The sequence below is a fragment of the Felis catus genome, chromosome A2 (assembly GCF_018350175.1).
Source record: "Felis catus isolate Fca126 chromosome A2, F.catus_Fca126_mat1.0, whole genome shotgun sequence".
NCBI classification, from domain to species: domain Eukaryota; kingdom Metazoa; phylum Chordata; class Mammalia; order Carnivora; family Felidae; genus Felis; species Felis catus.
Window position 1 is genome coordinate 143,793,696 of NC_058369.1, and position 20,715 is coordinate 143,814,410.

The 20,715-nt window shown below is 39.1% G+C and overlaps 1 protein-coding gene across 6 annotated transcripts in view; it reads right to left on the reverse strand.

The window, feature by feature from the left end:
- GRM8 (glutamate metabotropic receptor 8) overlaps positions 1 to 20,715 on the reverse strand; it is a 768,989-nt gene that overhangs the window by 597,612 nt on the left and 150,662 nt on the right. For all 6 annotated transcript variants that reach the window (XM_045052711.1, XM_019825761.3, XM_019825760.3 and 3 more), the window contains exon 3: positions 10,533 to 10,749. In XM_045052711.1, coding sequence (XP_044908646.1) covers positions 10,533 to 10,749 — 217 coding nt within the window. The remainder of the gene's footprint in view (positions 1 to 10,532; positions 10,750 to 20,715) is intronic.

A 20,715-nucleotide genomic window follows, 5' to 3' on the forward strand; every position in this document is an offset into this window, starting at 1 on the left:
AGGACTTCTAGCCTCCAGACCAGAAGACAATAGATTAATGTTGTTTAAGCCACCCAGTCTGTTATACTTTGCTGCAGTAGCTCCAGAAAACTAATATAATCGGTGATGGGAGTTAGGTAGCAGGAAAAAATAACTCAAAAGAGGGACCACACTGTTGATATGACAGATTCTGGCCCTTTTCAATCATTTGCCTGGGAGTCTCTGAAAAAGAACCTTAAACCATCATTTGAGGCTAAGTTCCCTTATTCTAGTGATGTGACACTAAAAGGATGTGAGAAATGTAAAAGTAACAAGCTAGAGAGGGTCAGGACCCCAGCACATAGCAGGGGCCCACTCCATAGGCAGGGCTATCCTCAATGGCTTTGTGCAGAATCAGACCTCAGCAGCTGGGCGAGAATACGGGCAGGACTGAACACCTCCAACCAGTCATATGAAAGAGTTGACAAGGAGTTGGCAGTGTGTCATGACCCAAACCTCAGAGTCCAGAGTCTGGGGCAGAGCCCCAGTCCCAAGGATCCAGAGCGTGAATCAAGGATAGGACAACACTATAAGTTTGCAGTGACCTAGAGACAGGCTCAGGGCTCACCCCAGGACCACCACCAGGGTCCATCATGGCCAAAACATTATAAAGCCTGTATGCTTGTGGGCTGAGGCTGAGGACAAACTGTTGGCCCTTCGGTTCAGACTCAGGAACTGAACAAAAATGAAAACATTACCAAAGGCATAGGTGATGCTGGGTAGGAGAGATCAGGGAGAAGAAGAGCTAACAGGAGAAGGCAAGTCATCAGTGGATACATCTAAGTAATCATCAGTAGATCAAGAAATAAAAATTGTCAAAAACTATATGCATTTTATACATATTAAACATCTCACAAATACACACAACATTCATGACAAAGTTGGTATCATAGTCTACATTCAATTTTTTGTGCTGCCTCTTTCATGGGAAACTATGCTTCTGTTGAAGTTATCTAAATTAATTTCACTTCACATCACATGGTGTCCTAACTTTCTTGGAGCTTGGGGTCCACAGACTGCCACCCTCTGCTATGTTACATAAGGTCTTTTTGTTACATGAACTGCAGGACACCCTCTTTTGGGCCCTGTGTTCTTGGGTAATGCCTGTAAATGATGCCTCTGTGAAGGCAATGATCACATCCATTTGTAATTGTTTGTTTGCTTGTCTGAATCCTCTGATACACAGTGCCCAGCAAGGAAGCAGAAGCCATGATTCATCTCTGTATCCTGAAAGCTTAGCGCAAGTGTGACCTGACACAGGGTGTGTGCACAATAAATGCAGGCTGAAGAGACTAATGTGTAGGTTGAAAAAGGAAGAGGAATGAGCAGTGTTCCAATGCTGGTATTTAATTAATTCATGCATTCAACTAGTGCCAACACTATTGTAAGTAACATATTAGGCCAAAAAATAATAGTAAGATTGGTCACTGCCAGGAGGTACAAAGCAAGATTCAAGAATAAGGAGTACTGGTTACCTTTAACTGAACACTTATTTGGACCTCACTGTGCCTTCGTATTTGTTCATTGAGCAAAAAGGACATAGGCTCAGGGCAATAAGACCACTCCCAGGTCACCTACTGTTGATAATGAGTTCCTAACACAATACAAGCTGACAGTTATTGAGCATTTACCATGTGCCACACGTTGTTATGATCTCATTCACATCTTGTACAGTTGTTAAACCCATTCCACAGATGAAAAATTGGGGCACAACAAGATTAAGTTACCCAAGGTCTCACAGCTAAGATGTGAAAAATCTGGAACTCAAACCAAGAGTGAAAGAAGCATTTAATCACTCCCTAGCACTGTCTGTCCTAAGGGACTGGGTGTGGTCTGTACCTACAAATTATAGGCTTTGGTATTTGCCAATAAGAAAATATTAAATTCTGAGTGGCTTAACAGTATGGAAGCCCCTTAAGTTTCCCGTATAGGTTACACATCAGCAAAGAAAATGTATAAGCCATTATTGGAAACATCTCTGCCTTTCAGTTCCCAGAGCCTGAGCAAGTCTGACCTCTAGGCTCACAAAACCAACACAACAATGAATATGGTAACATGGCCACTCAACAGGAATTCCTGAAGCATCAGTTATGTTCCAGGCCCTCTGCTGGATATGGAGGGGTGGGGGAGGGGAAGGGTGGTCCTTCCCCTGAGAAAAGCACAATTTAGCAGAAGACAAACAGAGAAATTGCCATTATGGTCAGAGCGCCAAGTGATGCCATAGGGACCTACAGGGGCAAATCAACAGAGAAACAGTTATTATGGTCAGAGTGCCAAGTGGTGCCACAGGGACCCACAGGAGCAAATTGCTGAGGACGAGGCAAGATATTCCAAACTTATCCTGATATCTCAACCCTTCTAAGTGGCAACTAAACAACCAGACCCAAGCAAAGACAACTGCCAGGTGACACAATAATTAATACTGTGACAGGAGTAGCAAGAATAAGACTCAGGGTAGAAGACTTACATGGTAGTTGTGAGGAACTAATAAAGAGAACAGAGAGGAAAAGCTACACAAAAGCCTCCTATATTTCTTTTTTTTTTTTTTAAGTAGGCTCCACACCTATGCAGGGCTTGAGCTTACAACCCTCAGATTAAGAATCAACATGCTCTACTGACTGAGCCAGCCAGGCACCCCAACAAAATCCTCCTTTCTGATCTTCCTGGTCTTTCAGGAAGCATATGAATAAGCTTGAGGGTGATTAACCAATCAAGCCAAGCCCTCTCTGGCTATTTATCCTACACACCAGGCAATACATCTACCACTCTCATAATATATAGGTTTGCCACACATTGGGGAAAAAAATCCATATTATCCCCATTCCTTTCACCAGTAACACCTGATATCAAATAGTGTGTTAGAGTTTATGAATAACATTCACAAGTATTATATCATTTGATGACCACTGAGAAGAGGGCACCCATTTTTCAGACAAGAAAATTAATCCTCAAACAAAGTCTCATAATTGAAAAAGACAGATTTAAACAAGTTCTTAACTCCAAGGTGGGTTTCACTACATAAAACTGCCAGTGTTTACTAAACACTCAACTACAGCGTCAGAACCAGAGGTTTGAAAGAGCTTATTGAATGTTATTTGCTATTTCACATTAACAGCAGCTGCTGCTAGTTAGCAGTTCCTAAGCCCTAAATATTAAGAAAGGCCAGGGTGAAGAACAGCTTTGAAATGATGCTCTATTTGATCAGGTTTTGCAGTAATTGTTAAAATCATATACACTTTCTCTGGATCCCTATAAAGCTTCTGCAGGATCACTGCACCTGCAGTTCCAATTTACAATTTCCTCAGCCCTCCTTTGAAGTTATTCTTGCCAATTACCTGGTGTTAATATTAATTAAATATGATTTGCAACTTGAAATGTGGTGTTATCAATGGAACTCAGCTGTAGGAATATAAAGTAAAGTTTTCAATTGAATTTAAATGTTTCCTTTCATTCATAGTATTTTACAACATTAATACTTCTGTCAAATTGATTTTTGCCTGCTGGAAGTCATTTTTCCAAAGCAATGAACATCTGAGGGGAAAAAGCTGCTCTTTATGTATTCCTTTCTTTCTGTCATTGAAAATACTTTGTTTTAATCTTGAAGTGAATCCATTTCAGCTAATAGAAACTTGGTTCTTGTTTATAATCCAAGAGGAAAAAAATGCTTTCTTTTAAAACACTACTGAGTTACTTTAAAAATATGATCAGCACTTTTCAATTGTATATTAGGAACGAAGTCTCCCTGAATTTATTGCTTGACCCTTGCCAAAAAATAAATCACTATTGGCAAGTGTCAGTCATTTTATATACAAAAAAAATTAATTAAATTGGTTTATTGCATTAACATTTCAAACAGATTGTGCCAGTCCAACAACCTCTGCAACCCCTTCCAATTCTGAGATTTTAAGATTCCAAACACATGTCAGACAATAGTCAGAAGCTTCCAGCATTTGCAAATTAGAAAAAAAAAAAAAAGTCACGTATGGTAAAAGATTTGACAGAATCAGGTCTATTCTGCCCCTTGTAATGTGTGTGATGACGACTCACTAGCCTGTCACCTTCAATAAGCCATTCATAAACATGACTGATTAAAGGAGGGGTTTTGCCATACTGTAAAAATCCACAGTGAAAAGATATAATGCTTTCACAAATTCCTTTTATCTTCAAAGATAAAGCTTTAGCTTTCTTGCCCCTTATAATGATAGTGGTAGCATTAACATTTATTATCCTGTCTCCTTTTTTAAAATAATATAAGACAAGTGAAAGCCTGTCTAAAGACTCAAGGAAGTCATTTATGAAGTCACAACCTGCAACTCCCAAAGTTTATGATGGAAAAATGTAAGAATATATTCTGAAAGTCTTTATTACAATATCAATGAAAACATCATATCAAATAATTAAAATAAGACAAAAGCTGAAAACTGTGGTCTTAACAACTGAGGGTGTGTAACACGGGTGATGGATAAGTCTTAACAACCAGCAGCAGTTGAGCTATTCCCTTCCCTCAGGTTACAAGAGCCCAAAGGAGAAAATAAAAATCAATTAGGCCTAAAAGGACCCTCTAGATGTCCACAAATTTTCTAGGTGCCACCAAAAGGACAGTACCTTGGAATTACACAGCAGGGAGGTTGAACAGCCAGTACACCACTGTACAGGGAGTGCCCCCTGTGATCCTACTAGAAAGTTCTTAACTACCTAGAAGCCTAGGAAAGCCACACTCTTAGATGCTACCACCTACCCCATTCTGGAACCCTGAATTATCCGTTAGATCATTCTATCCATCCAAGTAGTCGGGATAGGAAGAGTAAAATTGTATATAACATTCCAAAAGGAACTTCTGAACTGGTTTTATTATGGGCTACTCCATTAACCAAATTCTGTCTACTTAGCACCCCTCACATCCTCATTTCTAACCTACTGACCTCTTGGTCTACCTCCCATTCCTTTCACTGCAAGTTATCTCCCTAAGTATACCCATCTACACTATTACCCTCCTGTTATGGGTTTTAAATTGTGTCTCCCAACAACATATGATGAAATCCTAAACCCGGTACCTCAGAATGTTAACTGGAATGGAAAGTGAGCTCAAAATGGAAATAGGGTGATCCCAAATGCAATTAAGATGAAGCCATACTGGAGTAGGGTGGACCTTTAATCCAATATGATGGGCATCCTTATAAGAAGATAAGACATAGAGACAGGAACAAGAAAGGGGAAGTTTGTGATATGATGATGGAGGCAGAGATTGGAGTGATGCCTCTATGAGCCAGTGAACACCAAGGATTACTAGCAAAACCTAGAAGCTACAAGAGGTAAGGCAGGATTCTCCCCTACAGTTTTCAGAAGTAGCATGGCCCTGCTAACATTTTGATTTCAGATTTCTAGTCTCCAGAACTGTGAGACAATACATTCCTGTTGTTTTAAGCCATCTAGTTCATGGTAATTTGTTATGGCAGCCCTAAGGAACTCATGCACCCCCCTCTCAAGGACACTCCTTGATTCTCTGTCATTGTACCATACGTGTTCAGCTATGCCCACTGGCAAAAGTTCTTATTCTCGTATGAAAATCTGTCCAATATCCTTGAATTTTTCCTCAAGAATCCCTACCATCTCCCATCATGGAAATCTTCTTCAAAGAAGACTGAGAGTCCCCCAATAGCTACAAACCTAACAAGAGAAGAGACTCTGTCATACTCTTAGATTTGCTAAGTCTTAGACTTTGCTAAGTCTTAGATTTGTCATACTCTGTCATCCTCTTAGATTTGCTAAGTCTAGGCCATTATTCCCATACTTTTTTTTTCCCCATTTATACCAATTCCCTAGCTTTACTGAATGTAATTGACAAATGAAAATTTTGAAATATGTATATACTGCGAAGTGATTACCACAATCAAGCTAATTAACATGTCCATTACCTCATATGGTTACTATTTATGTGTGTGTGTGTATGTGCGCGCGCGCACGTGTGGGGGGGGGGTGTGTATGGTGAAAACACTTAAGATCAACTCTCTTAGCAAGTATACAAACCAGTATTGTTAACTATAGTTACCATTCTATACACTACATCTCCAGAACTTACTCATCTGGCACAAATGAAAGTTTGTACCCTTTGGCCAACATCTTCCCATTTTTCCTACTCTCCAACCCCTAGCAACCACTATTCTACTCTCTGCTTTTATGAATTTGACTTTTTCTGATTCCACATATAAGTGAGATCAAGCACTGTTTGTCTTTCTGTATGTGACTATTTCACTTAGCATGGTGTCCTCTAAGTTCATCTATGTTGTGCCAAATGGCAAGCTTTCTTTCTTAAGGCTCAATAATATGACCTTTATATTTTTTTCTTTATCCCTTCATCCATCAATAGACAACTCAGGTTTCTCCATATCTTGGTTATTATGACTAGTGCTACAATGACTATGAGAGTAGGTACCTCTTTGACATACTGATTTCTTTTTTTTTCAGATATATATCCAGAAGTAGGAGTTTTAGATCATATAGTAGTCCTATTTTTAATTTTGGATTATTTTCCATAACAACTGCACTAATATACACTCCTACCAATAATGTACAAGGGTTCCCTTTTCTCTGCATCTTTACCAACTCTTAGTATCACATACCTCTCTCTTTCTCTCTCTCTCTCAAAAATAAAGATTAAAAAAAATTTTTTAATAATAAATGTTGTGAGAATGAGCTCTGGGCCTACATCTCAGTTCCTTCCTAAGCTCTAGACAAATGTTCTTTGTTGTTTTTCTCCAAAAAGATATGTGTTGTGCCTACAATTTATTGTATTTATTCCCATCCTATCCCAAATCAACTTCTCCATTTTACTGATTCTTTTCTATTTGTGGCATTTGCATTCTCCCAATTGCCCAGGTTCAGAATTTCAAGTTCAACTTTAATTTTTTTCTTACCCTCAAGCTCTACTTCCAATCAACGGCTAAGTTCCATAGACCCCATGTCACAAATGTCTCCCAGTCTGTTGTCTCTTCCATTTCCATTGTCATTGCCCTATATCAAGTCAAGACTGATATTGCACAGTCCTCTCAACTGGTCTCCCCATCTTCCATTTCCCATTAATACAATCTTAAATACACATTCTGATACATCACTCTCTCCTTAGCAGTTTCCTTCATTGCCTAGAAAATAAAGAATAAAATTACCTCTCTATGAGATGAAATACTCAATTACGTGTCCATGTCAAGCTTTCCAATTTTGTATCCCATACTTCATGATAAAGACTACACTCCAATCAAATTGTGCTATTTGCTGATCTCAAATGTTTTTTGTCTTCCCCTCTCCACAAAAAAATCCTACAGTCAGGAATGCCTTGGGCTGAGACTATAGCAGCTAGGACATCAGCGGACTACTTGTCTTTATTTTATTAAGTAACTCCTGTCACACTCCCCTTAGAAGGATCTTGGCTAGATAAGAGCCATCACAGATGTCTGTGTTCATGACCATCATTCACTCATTTTCTTCACTCTTGGAGATTCACAGATACCTCCCCCAAGTCTCCGATTTGTTAAAATGAAAAATATTCTAATCAAACCATACAAGCAATTTATCACTAAACAGATTTTCATTTCACTATCAGTCCATTATGATCTGTCTGAATTAATAAGATAGGAAACACTGGAAGCCCCAATTTACACTGAAATTTCTTAGCAATCAATGTTTGTAAAGAGAGAAATTCTGAACAGCAGAGTAAAGGAAAATTTATGAGTTGGGAAAATATATAATTTTATTAATAGGCAGACACTCCACCAAATGAATTTATACATCTCCTTCTCAGTCAAGATACTAAGATTTTTAAAAACACACTACTAACATGGTGACAGAAATGTCACCAATGTTGTAGTAAGAGAAGCGAATGTTACAGAACTAATGAATTTCCATCAGAGTCATCAGATCATTTCAGAATGGGTTAAGTTGCTACCATTTGCTATTCCCATTAATATCATTGTCATGTAAAAGGTTTAATTTTCAGCTATTTTTGTTCTAGATAAAAATCTTTGTCATTAAAATGAGGGATGATTTTGATATTTAATATATTCCATGGCATACTCTAGTGTGGTACTAATTTGGCCTTTTCAGTATTCTGCATATTAATTGACAATCCAGCCCTCCTCCATTCCCCAGATAAGTGAGTGTTGAAATAGAATGGACAACCAATCAAGTCACAGAATACTGAAAGGATCGATATAGAAGAAATGTGTTGCTCTAATCAGGAGCATACACAAGGCACTAAAATTATTTTCTCCCATACTAATGACTAAGATAGAAACAGGAATAATGAACATACCATCTGAATCCTTTTATGTGACAGTATTACCAAAGTATAGCAATGCTCCCCAAAAGTGAAAACTAAGTATTTCTTTTTTTAGTCAAAAGAATAAAACTGCGATCTCACTTAACTTTTGGAACAATGCATTTTATCAGATTCTGCAACAACTGGCAAATTATGTCCTGTATTGAATTTTTCATAGCAATCTGTTTCATGCACAGAAAATGTGACCTGTAGTTGAAGAATGTACAGGATCATTGCAAAAAATATATCATTCCAATACATACTCTATTAGTTTCCTTCTCTTGTAGAATTATCACTCTGGTCGTACTGAAATCAGCTGCTTAAATAATGCATTAACCCTGCTTCCAGAAGCTGTTGTTTTCATTTGAGTGGGCATTTCCTCTAAAGATAAACTTGGGATTCTAGTCCAAGAAGATAATATAATTTGTCATCATTTGAAGTTCAATTGAATGCTTGAATCATTTTTATAGCAATAACGACATAATTTAAAATTTCACAGAAAAATATTATGGTATCATGGACACTAACAACAGGTGTGGACAGTTCTCTGATTAAATCAATTAACCCAATCTGTCCAACAGCACCAGACCTTTTCTACATTTTCTGCAATAGCACAACTCTGGGACAAATGTTAAACACACTAACCATTGTGTATAATAAACTCTCATGCCTTATTATATGCAGAAGAACAGATCCCAGCTATCTTCACGTCTTTCCAGAGAAACCTTATTCCAATAATATAACTTTAGACTCTGTCCTTACTAATTCTAGATAAGCCCAAATCACTTCCATGGTCTTTTCCTGAGCTGAAGTCTCCAAGAAAGACAACGAATTATCAATATAATTTCTTCCTTCAAACTCTCAAAAACAGTTACTCAAAAACAGCTGGGGGCACTTTAATTTTTCCACAAAATTTTGTTAGTACTCTCATAGAAAAACACCTACATTTTATTCAGTAATTCTCAATAAGAATGATAGTATTTTTTTCAATATATGAAATTTATTGTCAAATTGGTTTCCAGACAACACCCAGTGCTCATCCCAAAAGGTGCCCTCCTCAATACCCATCACCCACCCTCCCCGCCCTCCCACCCCCCATCAACCCTCAGTTTGTTCTCAGTTTTTAAGAGTCTCTTATGCTTTGGCTCTCTCCCACTCTAACCTCTTTTTTTTTTCTTCCCCTCCCCCATGGGTTTCTGTTAAGTTTCTCAGGATCCACGTAAGAGTGAAAACATATGGTATCTGTCTTTCTTTGTATGGTTTATTTCACTTAGCATAACACTCTCCAGTTCCATCCACGTTGCTACAAAGAGCCATATTTCATTCTTTCTCATTGCCACGTAGTACTCCATTGTGTATATAAACCACAATTTCTTTATCCATTCATCAGTTGATGGACATTTAGTCTCTTAAGAATGATAGTATTTTTAAGTAACAATATGTCTCCTTTCACCCACAAAGTTATATTGTTGACCAGTGAGCAGATAAGGTTTGTGCTCTAAGTTGTTTTTTGTTTGGTTCCGGTTTTTTCACATAATGGAATGGATTTACAACCTCGTGGCTAAACACACACGTAGTTAAATGCCTATTGAGATTTGGATAAGCACCTTGAAAAAAGCCCAGGACAGAGCTCTTCAGCACCTTGTTCTAACCAACGTTTTACATACTGCTCTTCATTCCAATGTAAGCTACAGAGTATAAGAATAAAAATGCACAAAGTCAAATATGACAATAAGAATATTGCTGAAGTATAGCCTTGGGGGCTACTTCAGTATTGTTTTAAGATGATTACCAGTCTTAATCCCTCTAGTGTTGGATGTTAAATTCCACTGCCTTTTTTTTTTAATTTAATGACTTGCTAATGTAAACTTCCATCTAGAACAATCAAATAGTATGTCATTTATTCAAATTTACAGTGGCTCTAATGTGCCAGCAAACTCCCTCGTCAAAACAGACAACTTTTAAAAATGTTCGCCTGAGTCAGGAGCTCTACTTCCTAAATTAGCACCAAAGTGTCACCTTGATAGACCATGAACAACAAAATCATTTATAATAAACCCAACTTCCCCTGAGAGTGGACAGCCTAGGCTATGCATCTATAGGAGCTCTAATTATTTCATACAGATCAGAGAGCACTTAAAGATGCTCAGACTTCCACAGTCTGTCACCTCCAAATATAATCATCTGATAAATATATGCTTACCAATCTCCCTTGAGATCTGAGTGAAGGCCTCCACACCACTCTCTCCATAGTTGCCCTCAGAAGCCAGTGTTGACACATAATTCCACCCCAGTGCTGTAACAATGTCCACCATGGCTTGCGCTTGGTAGGAGTCAGGTGGGACTACCCGAGAGAAGAAGTCATACCTGGTGTTATCACTTAGCTCTGGGGCTGTGGATGCATAGCTGATTTGAGGTATCTGCAAAATAAATGACAGATCATTTCAACCCATGAGGAACCTTGTCAAACAATGAGACTAAATAAGACACAACAGACTAAATAGCCAGTAACCTAAACATACCAGCTGGAAGCCAAAATATGGTTTTGTGACCACCAATTTAATTACAAATATTATATAAATGTCTGTAGGATCACTTTCTTTCACAACACATTTCTAAACAGCAAGAATGAATTTAGTTTTGCTTCAGGTTCTGAAGCCAAAGCAAAACATTTGTGTGCTTTTTGCTGCTTCTTTTTTACATCATAAATGATAAGTTCTGGTACAGAAATGCGGCCAAAATGAAGGTATAATACATACACATATCTGAAAGGTCACCTCTGAAATTGTCTTTGGCTTTAGGTCATAAAGGTTACATGACTACAAACAGAGAATTTAATAGACTTTTTTTTTACATGTGATACCATTTCAGTCTTAAGATTATTGCTTTTGGTAAATTATTTTAAATATATAGTTTTGCAAGTTTATTCACTATTTACTGATATAATCATTGAGCATCACAAAAAGATTTGGGAATACCAACTGTGTATTTTCTAATAGAAAGATCTTTCCAGTTCCCCACCCAAACAAAATCACAAAACAGGAATCTATACTGTAATTTCTTTAGGAAAAGAGAATGTTTTCTGACATACACAGGGTGAACTGCCAGATTTTCAAAATTAGGAATCCTGTGTCATTCATCCTACATAAATTCAAAGTGAGTAACAAATTAACTACATGCCACAAATCTCCCCCCAAAAAAACTTGTAAAATATAACATTTACTCATATATCCAAGTGAGGACTTCTACTCTACTAATGAAAAGTGCTAGTATAGAAGAGCACATGGACGCTAAAGCAGCACAGTGGAAGGACATTCAGGCTAGATGGGGCACAGATGACACAAGAAATCTGGCAGACAATGAAGGGAAGGACATTTTAGCCACAAGGAACCACATGTCCAGAGGCACAGAGTCAAGAAAGGGCATGGTAGATTCCAGGAATTGCAGCGTTTCACACGGTGGGAATGCAGGATAGCAAGGGAGGAACACCAGGAAATAAAACAGCAAAGCTGGACAGATAAAGTGCTAGTCAGGTATGACAAAAAGTGTGGATTTTATCACAAAGGCATGGGGAAGCACAGAATGACTGTAACTAAGCTAGTGGTGGAATCAGATTTTTGTTTTAGAAAGTTCACCTGGCAGCAGTGGAGAGAGTGGCGGCCCTCAAACTTCAGCGTACACCTAGGTAGTCACATTCCAGCAAATTCTGACTTGGTATGTCTAGAGGTTTAGAAATCTGCATTTTACTATGCTCTCCAGAACAATCTAATGCAGGTGAGCCTACACTGTGCTTAGAGATAAATTAAAGGAAAGCCATGCTAAATGCAGGACAACCAGTTAGAAAGTATGTAAGTATGAAAGAAAGTATGAAAACTGAACTAAGGCAATGATGGAGAAGGGGTGGGGAAGGGGGAGGGTGTAGAACCTGTAAGTATCTAAAAATCAAGTAAAAGTGTAGGTAATGAGGAGAAATGTGGAATGACTCTTAGTTCCATGGCTTTGGTAACTGGGCAGATGATATTTGCTATTTACCAAGCTACACAGAAGAAGAGGAGATTTGGAAGACAAAAATGATGAGTTTAATTTTGTATTTGCTTTTTTGGATCCTCCTATGATATGAATGAAAGCAACTAAAAAGTAGGCAATAATATTGAGGATATGAAGTTCAAGAGTCTTCAAGACTGGAGGTAAAGAATGGTGGGGGTGTAGTGAAGGAGGTAGTGAAAGCCATGACAGTGCATGGGATCACCCAATGAAAGTATGAAGGGTGAAAGAAGGGTTATTTGGGAGCATGAGCTATGTAACAGTGCATCTCACCACCCCTCTGCTGCCACACCATAGTGTGAAAATTCAGAGGTCAAAATGACTCCAAGGTGCCCAATTCAGGTTGTTTGGTTAAAGACTCAGGTTTGACTAGTACATAAAGCAATTAACTGTGCTATCCATCAGATCCCATAATTAACGTGAGTGCTAAGATGTCAAAAAGGCTGCAGTTCCATCTTCCCACATAGGGTTGCATAGTCTGGAATCTGTCACCCACCACACCCTGGCCAGATAATTCCCAGTCCACATGCAGGTTTTGACTCTCCTCTTGACATCCTTGAAAAGCCCTCAACATTTGAAAAACCTTTCATAGGTCTAGAGAGTCCTACTCCATACCAATGGTCAGTTAAGTAAAACTAAACTTTCCAAGATATAAAAGCCTCAGTTACCCAGGGAGCAGTTAGAACAATGTGCTTGGAGCTCTCCAGGGTGCTGCAAGATCCAATCAGCTTCTGTGTAACCTGTATCTATCTATACTGACTGTAACAATGATTTAGCCTATTTAACTCCCAATTCCGTCCGATCCTGTTCTGGTGGGATTATGTTAACTTGCTTATTAACATCGTGAGACCATAAAAACCAGTCTGACCTGCCTTCCTCCTGCCCCTTTGCTTTCTCTGCTAGATACACTGGCCCTATCTTGGCAGACTGTTCCCTTGATTAGACTTTGTGCCTTTCTAGTAAATGACTACTCAGCAAGGACACCCCTTCAAATCTCAAACTGAACACCAAATCTGGACCCTTTTCACCTTTTATTGCCTGCTTATAAATAACCTTGGAAAGAGACAATGAATGACTCAGTGAGATCTATCTTTTACTGAATAAAACTTTCGCAAAGATCAGGAGCATGTGCATTTCTATGTTCTAATGAAAGAGATTCGGCAGCCTGACTTTCACTTTAGAAGGAATTCTGTGCATGTGTGAGTGGTGTGTGTGTGTGTGTGTGTGTGTGTGTGTGTGTGTGTGTGTGTGTGTAGGAGGACATAGGGGAGCATTCTATAGGAAATTCTTTAGCACTATACCATTTCCTTGTCCTATTTGGATATATACCCTAGTTGGGTATATAATAATCCTCCCACTTCCTCAGCTACTCAGAGTCCAGCAGTAAAATGTCTTACACAACCCCCACCTGGCCTATAAGAATGAGCCACCTCTTTCTAAAAATGAGCACAAAGTGTGAAAATTGAGTGTTTGAAACCAAAACTAATTATCTCAAATTACTACCTTCAGTCAGTCACTTTCAGGGCTGTTTAATTAGCAGTCAGCATCATGTTTAGGATTAATTAAACAGGTGTAAAGGGTATATAAAATAAAAGTGCAGATAGAAAATGGTTGTTTGAATAATTAGGTAAAGGACTTTCTCCCCAAAGTCTTGAGGAGTTTTCTCTTTGCAGATCAATGTGTGTAAAAGTAATGTGAGAGTACATGTTTGATTTTCCACGTGTTCAATTTTGGCTATGTTGCAGTCTACAATAATAGACATCAGGACATACTGATCATATTTTAAGATAGATTTTCATGTTGCCATGAAGTCACATCTCATTTTAATTTTATTGTGGTTGACCACTAAGCATTGGCTCATTAAACATTCTAATTTCTGTGCATTATTCTCAAATTAACCCCCTACTGACAACTGAAGTGAAAACTTTTTTTAAAACCTGGAATGTTACTTTTTCTTTTCCCTACACTAAATCTATCCTAATGAATCCCTTCACCCTGGAGTTTCATCTACTAGAAAAAAAAAAACAGTAAAAAACAAGTAGTGGGTGAGGGACAGAAGTAGAGAGATAAATGAGAAACAAAACAAGGAGAATGTACCAAGAAAACAGGGTGTTAGGGAAAGCATTCTGCATCAGCTCATTCTTTGGAAGAAAAACATCCTTCATGAGCCTCTGTTAACTCTCACTTGCCCATTCAAAAGATACTATCCAAACTCTTCTGGATCACCAAGCCCTGATATCAGACTCTGTCCTATCCTCTTCCCAACCTCTTACCTTCCCTGTCATGCCCTGACAGTGTCTGCACTTCTGCCCATGCTGTTCCCTCTATAGCCCATTCTGCCCAGATGCAATATCCAGCTCAAAAGTCACCTCTTCCTTGGGAAACTTTTGCTAATTCTCTCAGGCAGAGCTGTCTTTTGCTGTTCCTCACTCTCATAGCCTCCATCATCTGACAATACAACCATGACTGTGTGCTGGCTTAGAAGCCTCCCGCGGACAAATTCTCTATTGCTTAATTTGGTATCCCTAGCATCTTACAGAGAAAATACTTAACGAATGCTTGGAGACAATTAGTTAATTGAACTGTGGCAGAATTTTGATGCAGACTCTTCCCCCACAGCCTTCTACCCTGAATCCCATCAAAATATTGGATAGGCTATTCTCCATTCGTCCTTCTTGTTCCTTCTCCTTCCTGCTATGTGTCCTAGGAATCTGCTCTGTGACTATCTCACTTGAGTTCCTTCACCTCAGGCTTCCATCTGAGTATGGTCATTAGGAGACACCAACAGAGATGGGAGGGCAGGGGACAGAAGTGAGAGTATTGATTCCCCCAACTCCTTCCCCACCAACTTGGTGTTTCTCTACCTAAGCCCTCATCTACAGCTAAAGCTCTTGCAAAGTTTTAGTGACCATTATGTACTCTTGCCCCTTTAGATCTTCCCAGTGTTGCTAGTTTCTGAGTACTTCCTATCCAGTGTTGGATCCTTTAACTGTGCCCACACCTTATAAATAGTATTGTTATTAACCTTTCTTCCATGACCCCTTCAGTGTGCCAGAAGCCTGACTAATACACCCACACTTCCAGGTCTCTGTAGAAGAGACATCCACTCTCATGCTTCCCTACCCTCAGCCCTGCCCTAACTTCTCAGCCCTTCTCCATCCATTGTCCCTTCCAGCCTTCTCTATCACTGTCCTTACACAATTATTTCCTTTATCTTTCAGTGCCTCGTCACATGAAATTGCATCGCTTGAAAGCACCTATCATTTTGCTTTTTTTTTTCATTTTGCTTTTTATCATTTATTTTCCTTGCGATGAGTTTTCATAAGAATATGTAGCACTTAAATTAAGGCCATATTTCCATTACTCAAATAAAGGATATCTGGGGCAATTAATTGCACAACTCAAGATTTGTTTGTTAGGAACATTGGTTTAGTTAGAAAAAAACCTCTTCTTTTTCCATTACATTTTCACTTGAGCCCACAGAAGAAGAGATTTCCTGGGGCACCTGGGTGGCTGAGTGAGTTAAGTGTCTGACTTCAGCTCAGGTCATGATTTCATGGTTTGTGAGTTCAAGCCCTGCATCAAACTGTCTGCTGTCACTAAAGAGCCCGCTTCAGATCCTCTGTCTCCCTTTCTCTCTGCCATTCCCCCACTCACACATGTGCTCTCTCTCTCTCTCTCTCTCAAAAATAAATAAACATTTTAAAAAAGAAAAAGAAGAGGAGATTCCTACCCCTAACCTCACCCTTGGGGAATTATAAAATGTATATTTCTACTTAGATATCTACCTCTTACTTACTCTCCCCAAAGGAGAGAGAAGACAGAACAAGAGGTCAGATTCTACACTTAGTGGGGCAAGAGTCATGAACAGGCTCTGCCTTCATTCTTTGACCTGCCCACACACATCCCAGGTTTCTTTTCTCTGTATGGCAAGGAGACCAGGCTAGGCCTCCCTTTCTGGGAAAGAAGCCTACCCCTCCTCTCCATATTCCACAGACAACCAGCTGTGTGGCAGAGCAGGAGGCCCAAAGCCCACGTCACTGGTTAATAAGATTTCTGTGCAGGTAGAAATGAGTCCTAAGGTTGAGATGTAGTGTGTAATTAGGAGGCACCATTTTAGCCTCAAGTCCACACTAAATGTTTTCCAGTCCAGTTCTTAACAGACAGTCATGTGTCTGAGGAAGTTATGTGATGTTTGCCCAGCTGTCAATAAAACTAGTTACTCAGTCCACGTTAAGCTAGTCATTCTAAGAATCTTGGCCTTATAAACCTTAAGAAAGACCAAAAGTCTGACTTAGAACTCAAGGAAACAAAAGTTCTACTCTAGAAAAAAGAAATTCAGTTACAGCCTCTTGGATATTTTGATAAAAATAAACAAATATATATAGAAAGTACATATTTTAAATGAAAGTCAGCAGAGATTTTGGTCTTCTCATGACTGTTCTCTATTTCTAGACAGAATCTCAGATTTTTGCCTAGGACTTGGCTGCTCAGAAGACAACATTTTTCCAGCCTTCTTTGCTATGATCATTAGCAGTGGTTGAGGGTAACTTTTGAAAAATGGACTTGAAGGAAAAAGGCATGTCTTTCTCATGCACCTCCCTCTTTCCTATTGGCCAGAATTTGGACAGGACCTCTAAAATTCCATTAGCCATTTCAAGTCATGCCCCAGTGATGGCAAAGCAAAAAGCCACACCTCTTGGAACGTCTGGGTGGCTCAGTCAGTTAAGCATCCAAGCATCCAACTCTTGACTTAGGCTCGAGTCATGATCTCACAGATCAAGCCCCTGTAGAGTGAAAGCCTGCTTGGGAATCTCTCTCCTCCCTCCTCCTCCACCCACCTCTGCCTTCCTTCCCCTCCACTCTCAAAATAAATATTTTTAAAAAGCCACACCCTAGTCCAAGGAATTACAATATCTGGATTCCTAAAACTACAGGACTATTTTTCCTGCTTCCTTCCTTAACCCTCTTAAATCTACTCTACACCAGTAATGAAACTGATCTTTAAAAAAATCACGTAATATCAAAATCTTGCTCAGAATCCTTCAATATCTTCCCATTGCTCTTATAATAAAGCCTAAAATTCTTGCTACAGAATCCTTGTAGATTTAGCATCTGACATCTTTCCCCTCACTCCCCTGATCCAGCCACAGGAGCTTCCTCTCTGTTCCCTGACCCGGCCAAGCCCTTTTTGCTCTCCAAACTTCATGCTTATTGCTCCATATGCTTTTCTCAAGTCTTTCCAGGCTTTCCTCATCCTTCATTCAGCCTTAGTTCCAATGTCTCATACCCAAATGAACCTCCCTTGACCCCCCACTTCCATGATGATCTCCCCACCCCCATTAGTACCTCACTACCCTATTTATTTCCTGTATTATACTGATCACAACTTGTGTTAATTTGTGTATACTGTTTCCTCTACTAAAATGTAGATTCTATAGGGGTGTTCTTTGTGTTGTTTACAACTGTAACATGAGCTTCTATCCCATAGTAGAAGTTCAATAAATATATATTTAAAAAACTAACCCATCCATCAATCAAGGACCGCTTTTATTATTTTTCTCCAAGCATTATGATTTTGAAAGATTTTTCTATAAAACTATTTAAGGAAAAATTCATCAGTTTCCCATTTTCCTTATTACTTAAAGATCTATTCATTTGCTAAAGCTTCTGATCAGCATGAAATATTTGTTGTTACCAAGCTGAGGTGATAAAATTCCAGGTCAAATCAACCAAGTGCCACTTCAGCTGTAGGTGTGCAGGCTCATCATAGGGAGGCAGGCTACTGCTACCAAGCTTTTTGAAATGCTGAAAATGGCCATGAAAATTTCATAACTATCTTGGCTAACATTTGAATCTGTCATTAAAGAAGCATAAATATCACACTTCTAATCAAGGACCAAAGTCAGAGATTTTAAAATCATTTGCCCCTTCTTGCTTATCTTCATCTGTAAGATGGACATTCTAGACAGGGCTGCAAATGCTTCTATCTCCCTTAAAGGCCCGTGTCTCTCCCTGTTGTCATCACTGAGTCTTACTATACATGACTGAGATGGTATGATGGGGTATTGTCGAGATGCAAAGGGGCTGAGGAACTTTAAGACACCATAAATACTCATTCATGCTCCAAGAAGCTTACAGTTCCACTCCAGCTGCCTTATGGGTGTTTCCCATTGTTCACATATCAAAATACTGTGGATTAGCATAAAACTTGCCTTGTCTGTTCAAAACACTATGAATCTTGTATCTATATCTCTCATTTCCTGGTTCGTCAAAGATCCCTAAAGGGCCAAGACAACCCCAACAAGACTAGCAATGAACCACCTGAAGCACAGTTCAGAGGAAGTCCCTCAGAATCCTGGTAAGTTTAAGTCTTCCTATAAGACACTCATATACATCTAAAAACAGGTTTGTAGACAGAAGACAATTTAAGAGCTGAGTCACACACCTCTTTATCATCAATTCCTGCCAAAAAGGTTTTTGTTCTTGTTTTTCTCTACAAACAACCTTGCCCATTGATTATTGAACTTAATAGTGGAGAAGGTTAGTGGGGTGGGTTCCTCGTGCTGTTCAATAGCATCATTGGTTTTCTCCAGTGAAAGATCAGCTTGAAGCTATGCTCTTTCCTCAGGGGGTAGTGCTTGTCTGAGCACTTCTTCAGTGATGCTGGCCTTAGCAACAGCAGCCATCACTATGAGAGCTTCCTGCCACCTGGCCTTGGGATGGATTTATTGTTTTACAGAACCAGGTCCAGGAAAGTATAATGATTACGGCCATTTAACTTTGTCATTTCAGATGTCACTACTTTGCTGGTATTAAAGTCACTAGCTCCTTGTGACAAAACATGAATTTATAATCAGAAATTACATAAAAATAAGAAGCTGAAGCTAGAAGTCAATGTCTAGCATTGACCCTCCTTTTCTCACACTGTCCTGAGCTGTCTTGCTCCTCTCAACTTCACAAAAATGAATAAGGAGAAGGAAAAGGAGAAAAGAAAAGTAGAGCCAAAGAGTGGAATAATAGTGAAGAGTGATGACCACCCTCTATTTGCTTTTCCCAAAACATGAAGAAGTACTATTTCTCTCCCAAACCAAGACCCACTCAAAGCAATCCTGCCTGCACAGTAGACAGACAGTAATCTTCCTATTTGTATAAGTTAGTGCCAAATGTGAAATTCAGTTCCTGGCTTTCTTCTCAGTTGAATTCCCAGTCAATTCAAAGAAGGACACGAATTTTGTGTTTTGATACACAGTGGAGCTTAGCAAAAGGAGATGAAGTCTATTGAAATAGGAAATTGTGGAGGCCATGGAGAGAGAGAGAGAAAGAAAGAGACAAGGAGAGAGATTTCACCGTATTCTATCTTTATCCTTCTCCACAATATCAGCTCTTCCAGAATAAGCAAACTCTATCTACACACCACACTGACAGGGCCTGTGGTTAATTAACATAGCTGAGTATAGCATGCTGCTGGTAGGTTTAAGGTCACAAGTTTAATTCCATTATGGGCCAGGATGCAGACTGTACCCCTTACCAGAACCTTCCTCCTCACAAATGTACAGCATCGATAACAAAGCCAACCGGAGAGAGGAGAGACAAAGTCAATTCATTTTCAGTCCTAGATAAATAATTCAAAGATGGCTTGCTACTGATGTGAATCTGAAATTTCAGAGGCATATATGAAGAGCTAGTCATAGGAGGCACACTTTCTTCAAAACAAAAAGAGTGCATTTTTGTACATATGTATACTTGAAAATATACATATATATATATATATATATATATATATATATATATATATATATATTACACTTACAAAGTCATTTCTTGGTTTCAGATAATCCATTTAGATATCCTACTAATTGTAATAGGGTACATTTTTCTCCCCACTTTTTCAAAGGTATTGTATGAGTCAGGGAAGTGACACATTCAAATTGGGGTAACTCCAGGAGGGTTCATAAAGGGACAATTTTCAAGGCAGGGGCAGTATATAGACAATGGCAGTTAATGCCATAATCCAGTAAAAGTCAGAAGTCAGGTATCTGGGCCCGACGAGCTACAGAAACCAGAAGGATTCAGGAATGAAAGCCATCTCGGCAAAAACAGTGGCTTCCCAGGGGAGACACAGCCAGTCCCTGATAATTCCACAGAAAGAGATTCAAAAGAATTATATTCTGACCTCCTGCTGGCCCTCTCCTTGACCAAACTCACTGAAAATCAAGGGGAAAAAGAACCTGTTGATCCTGTCTGGATAGAATTTTCTCCCAAGACAGTGAACAGAAGGCAAAAGAGAGAAAGAAGGTGGATATAAGGGGCAAGCAGATGCTATCCATGCCAGGTATCAT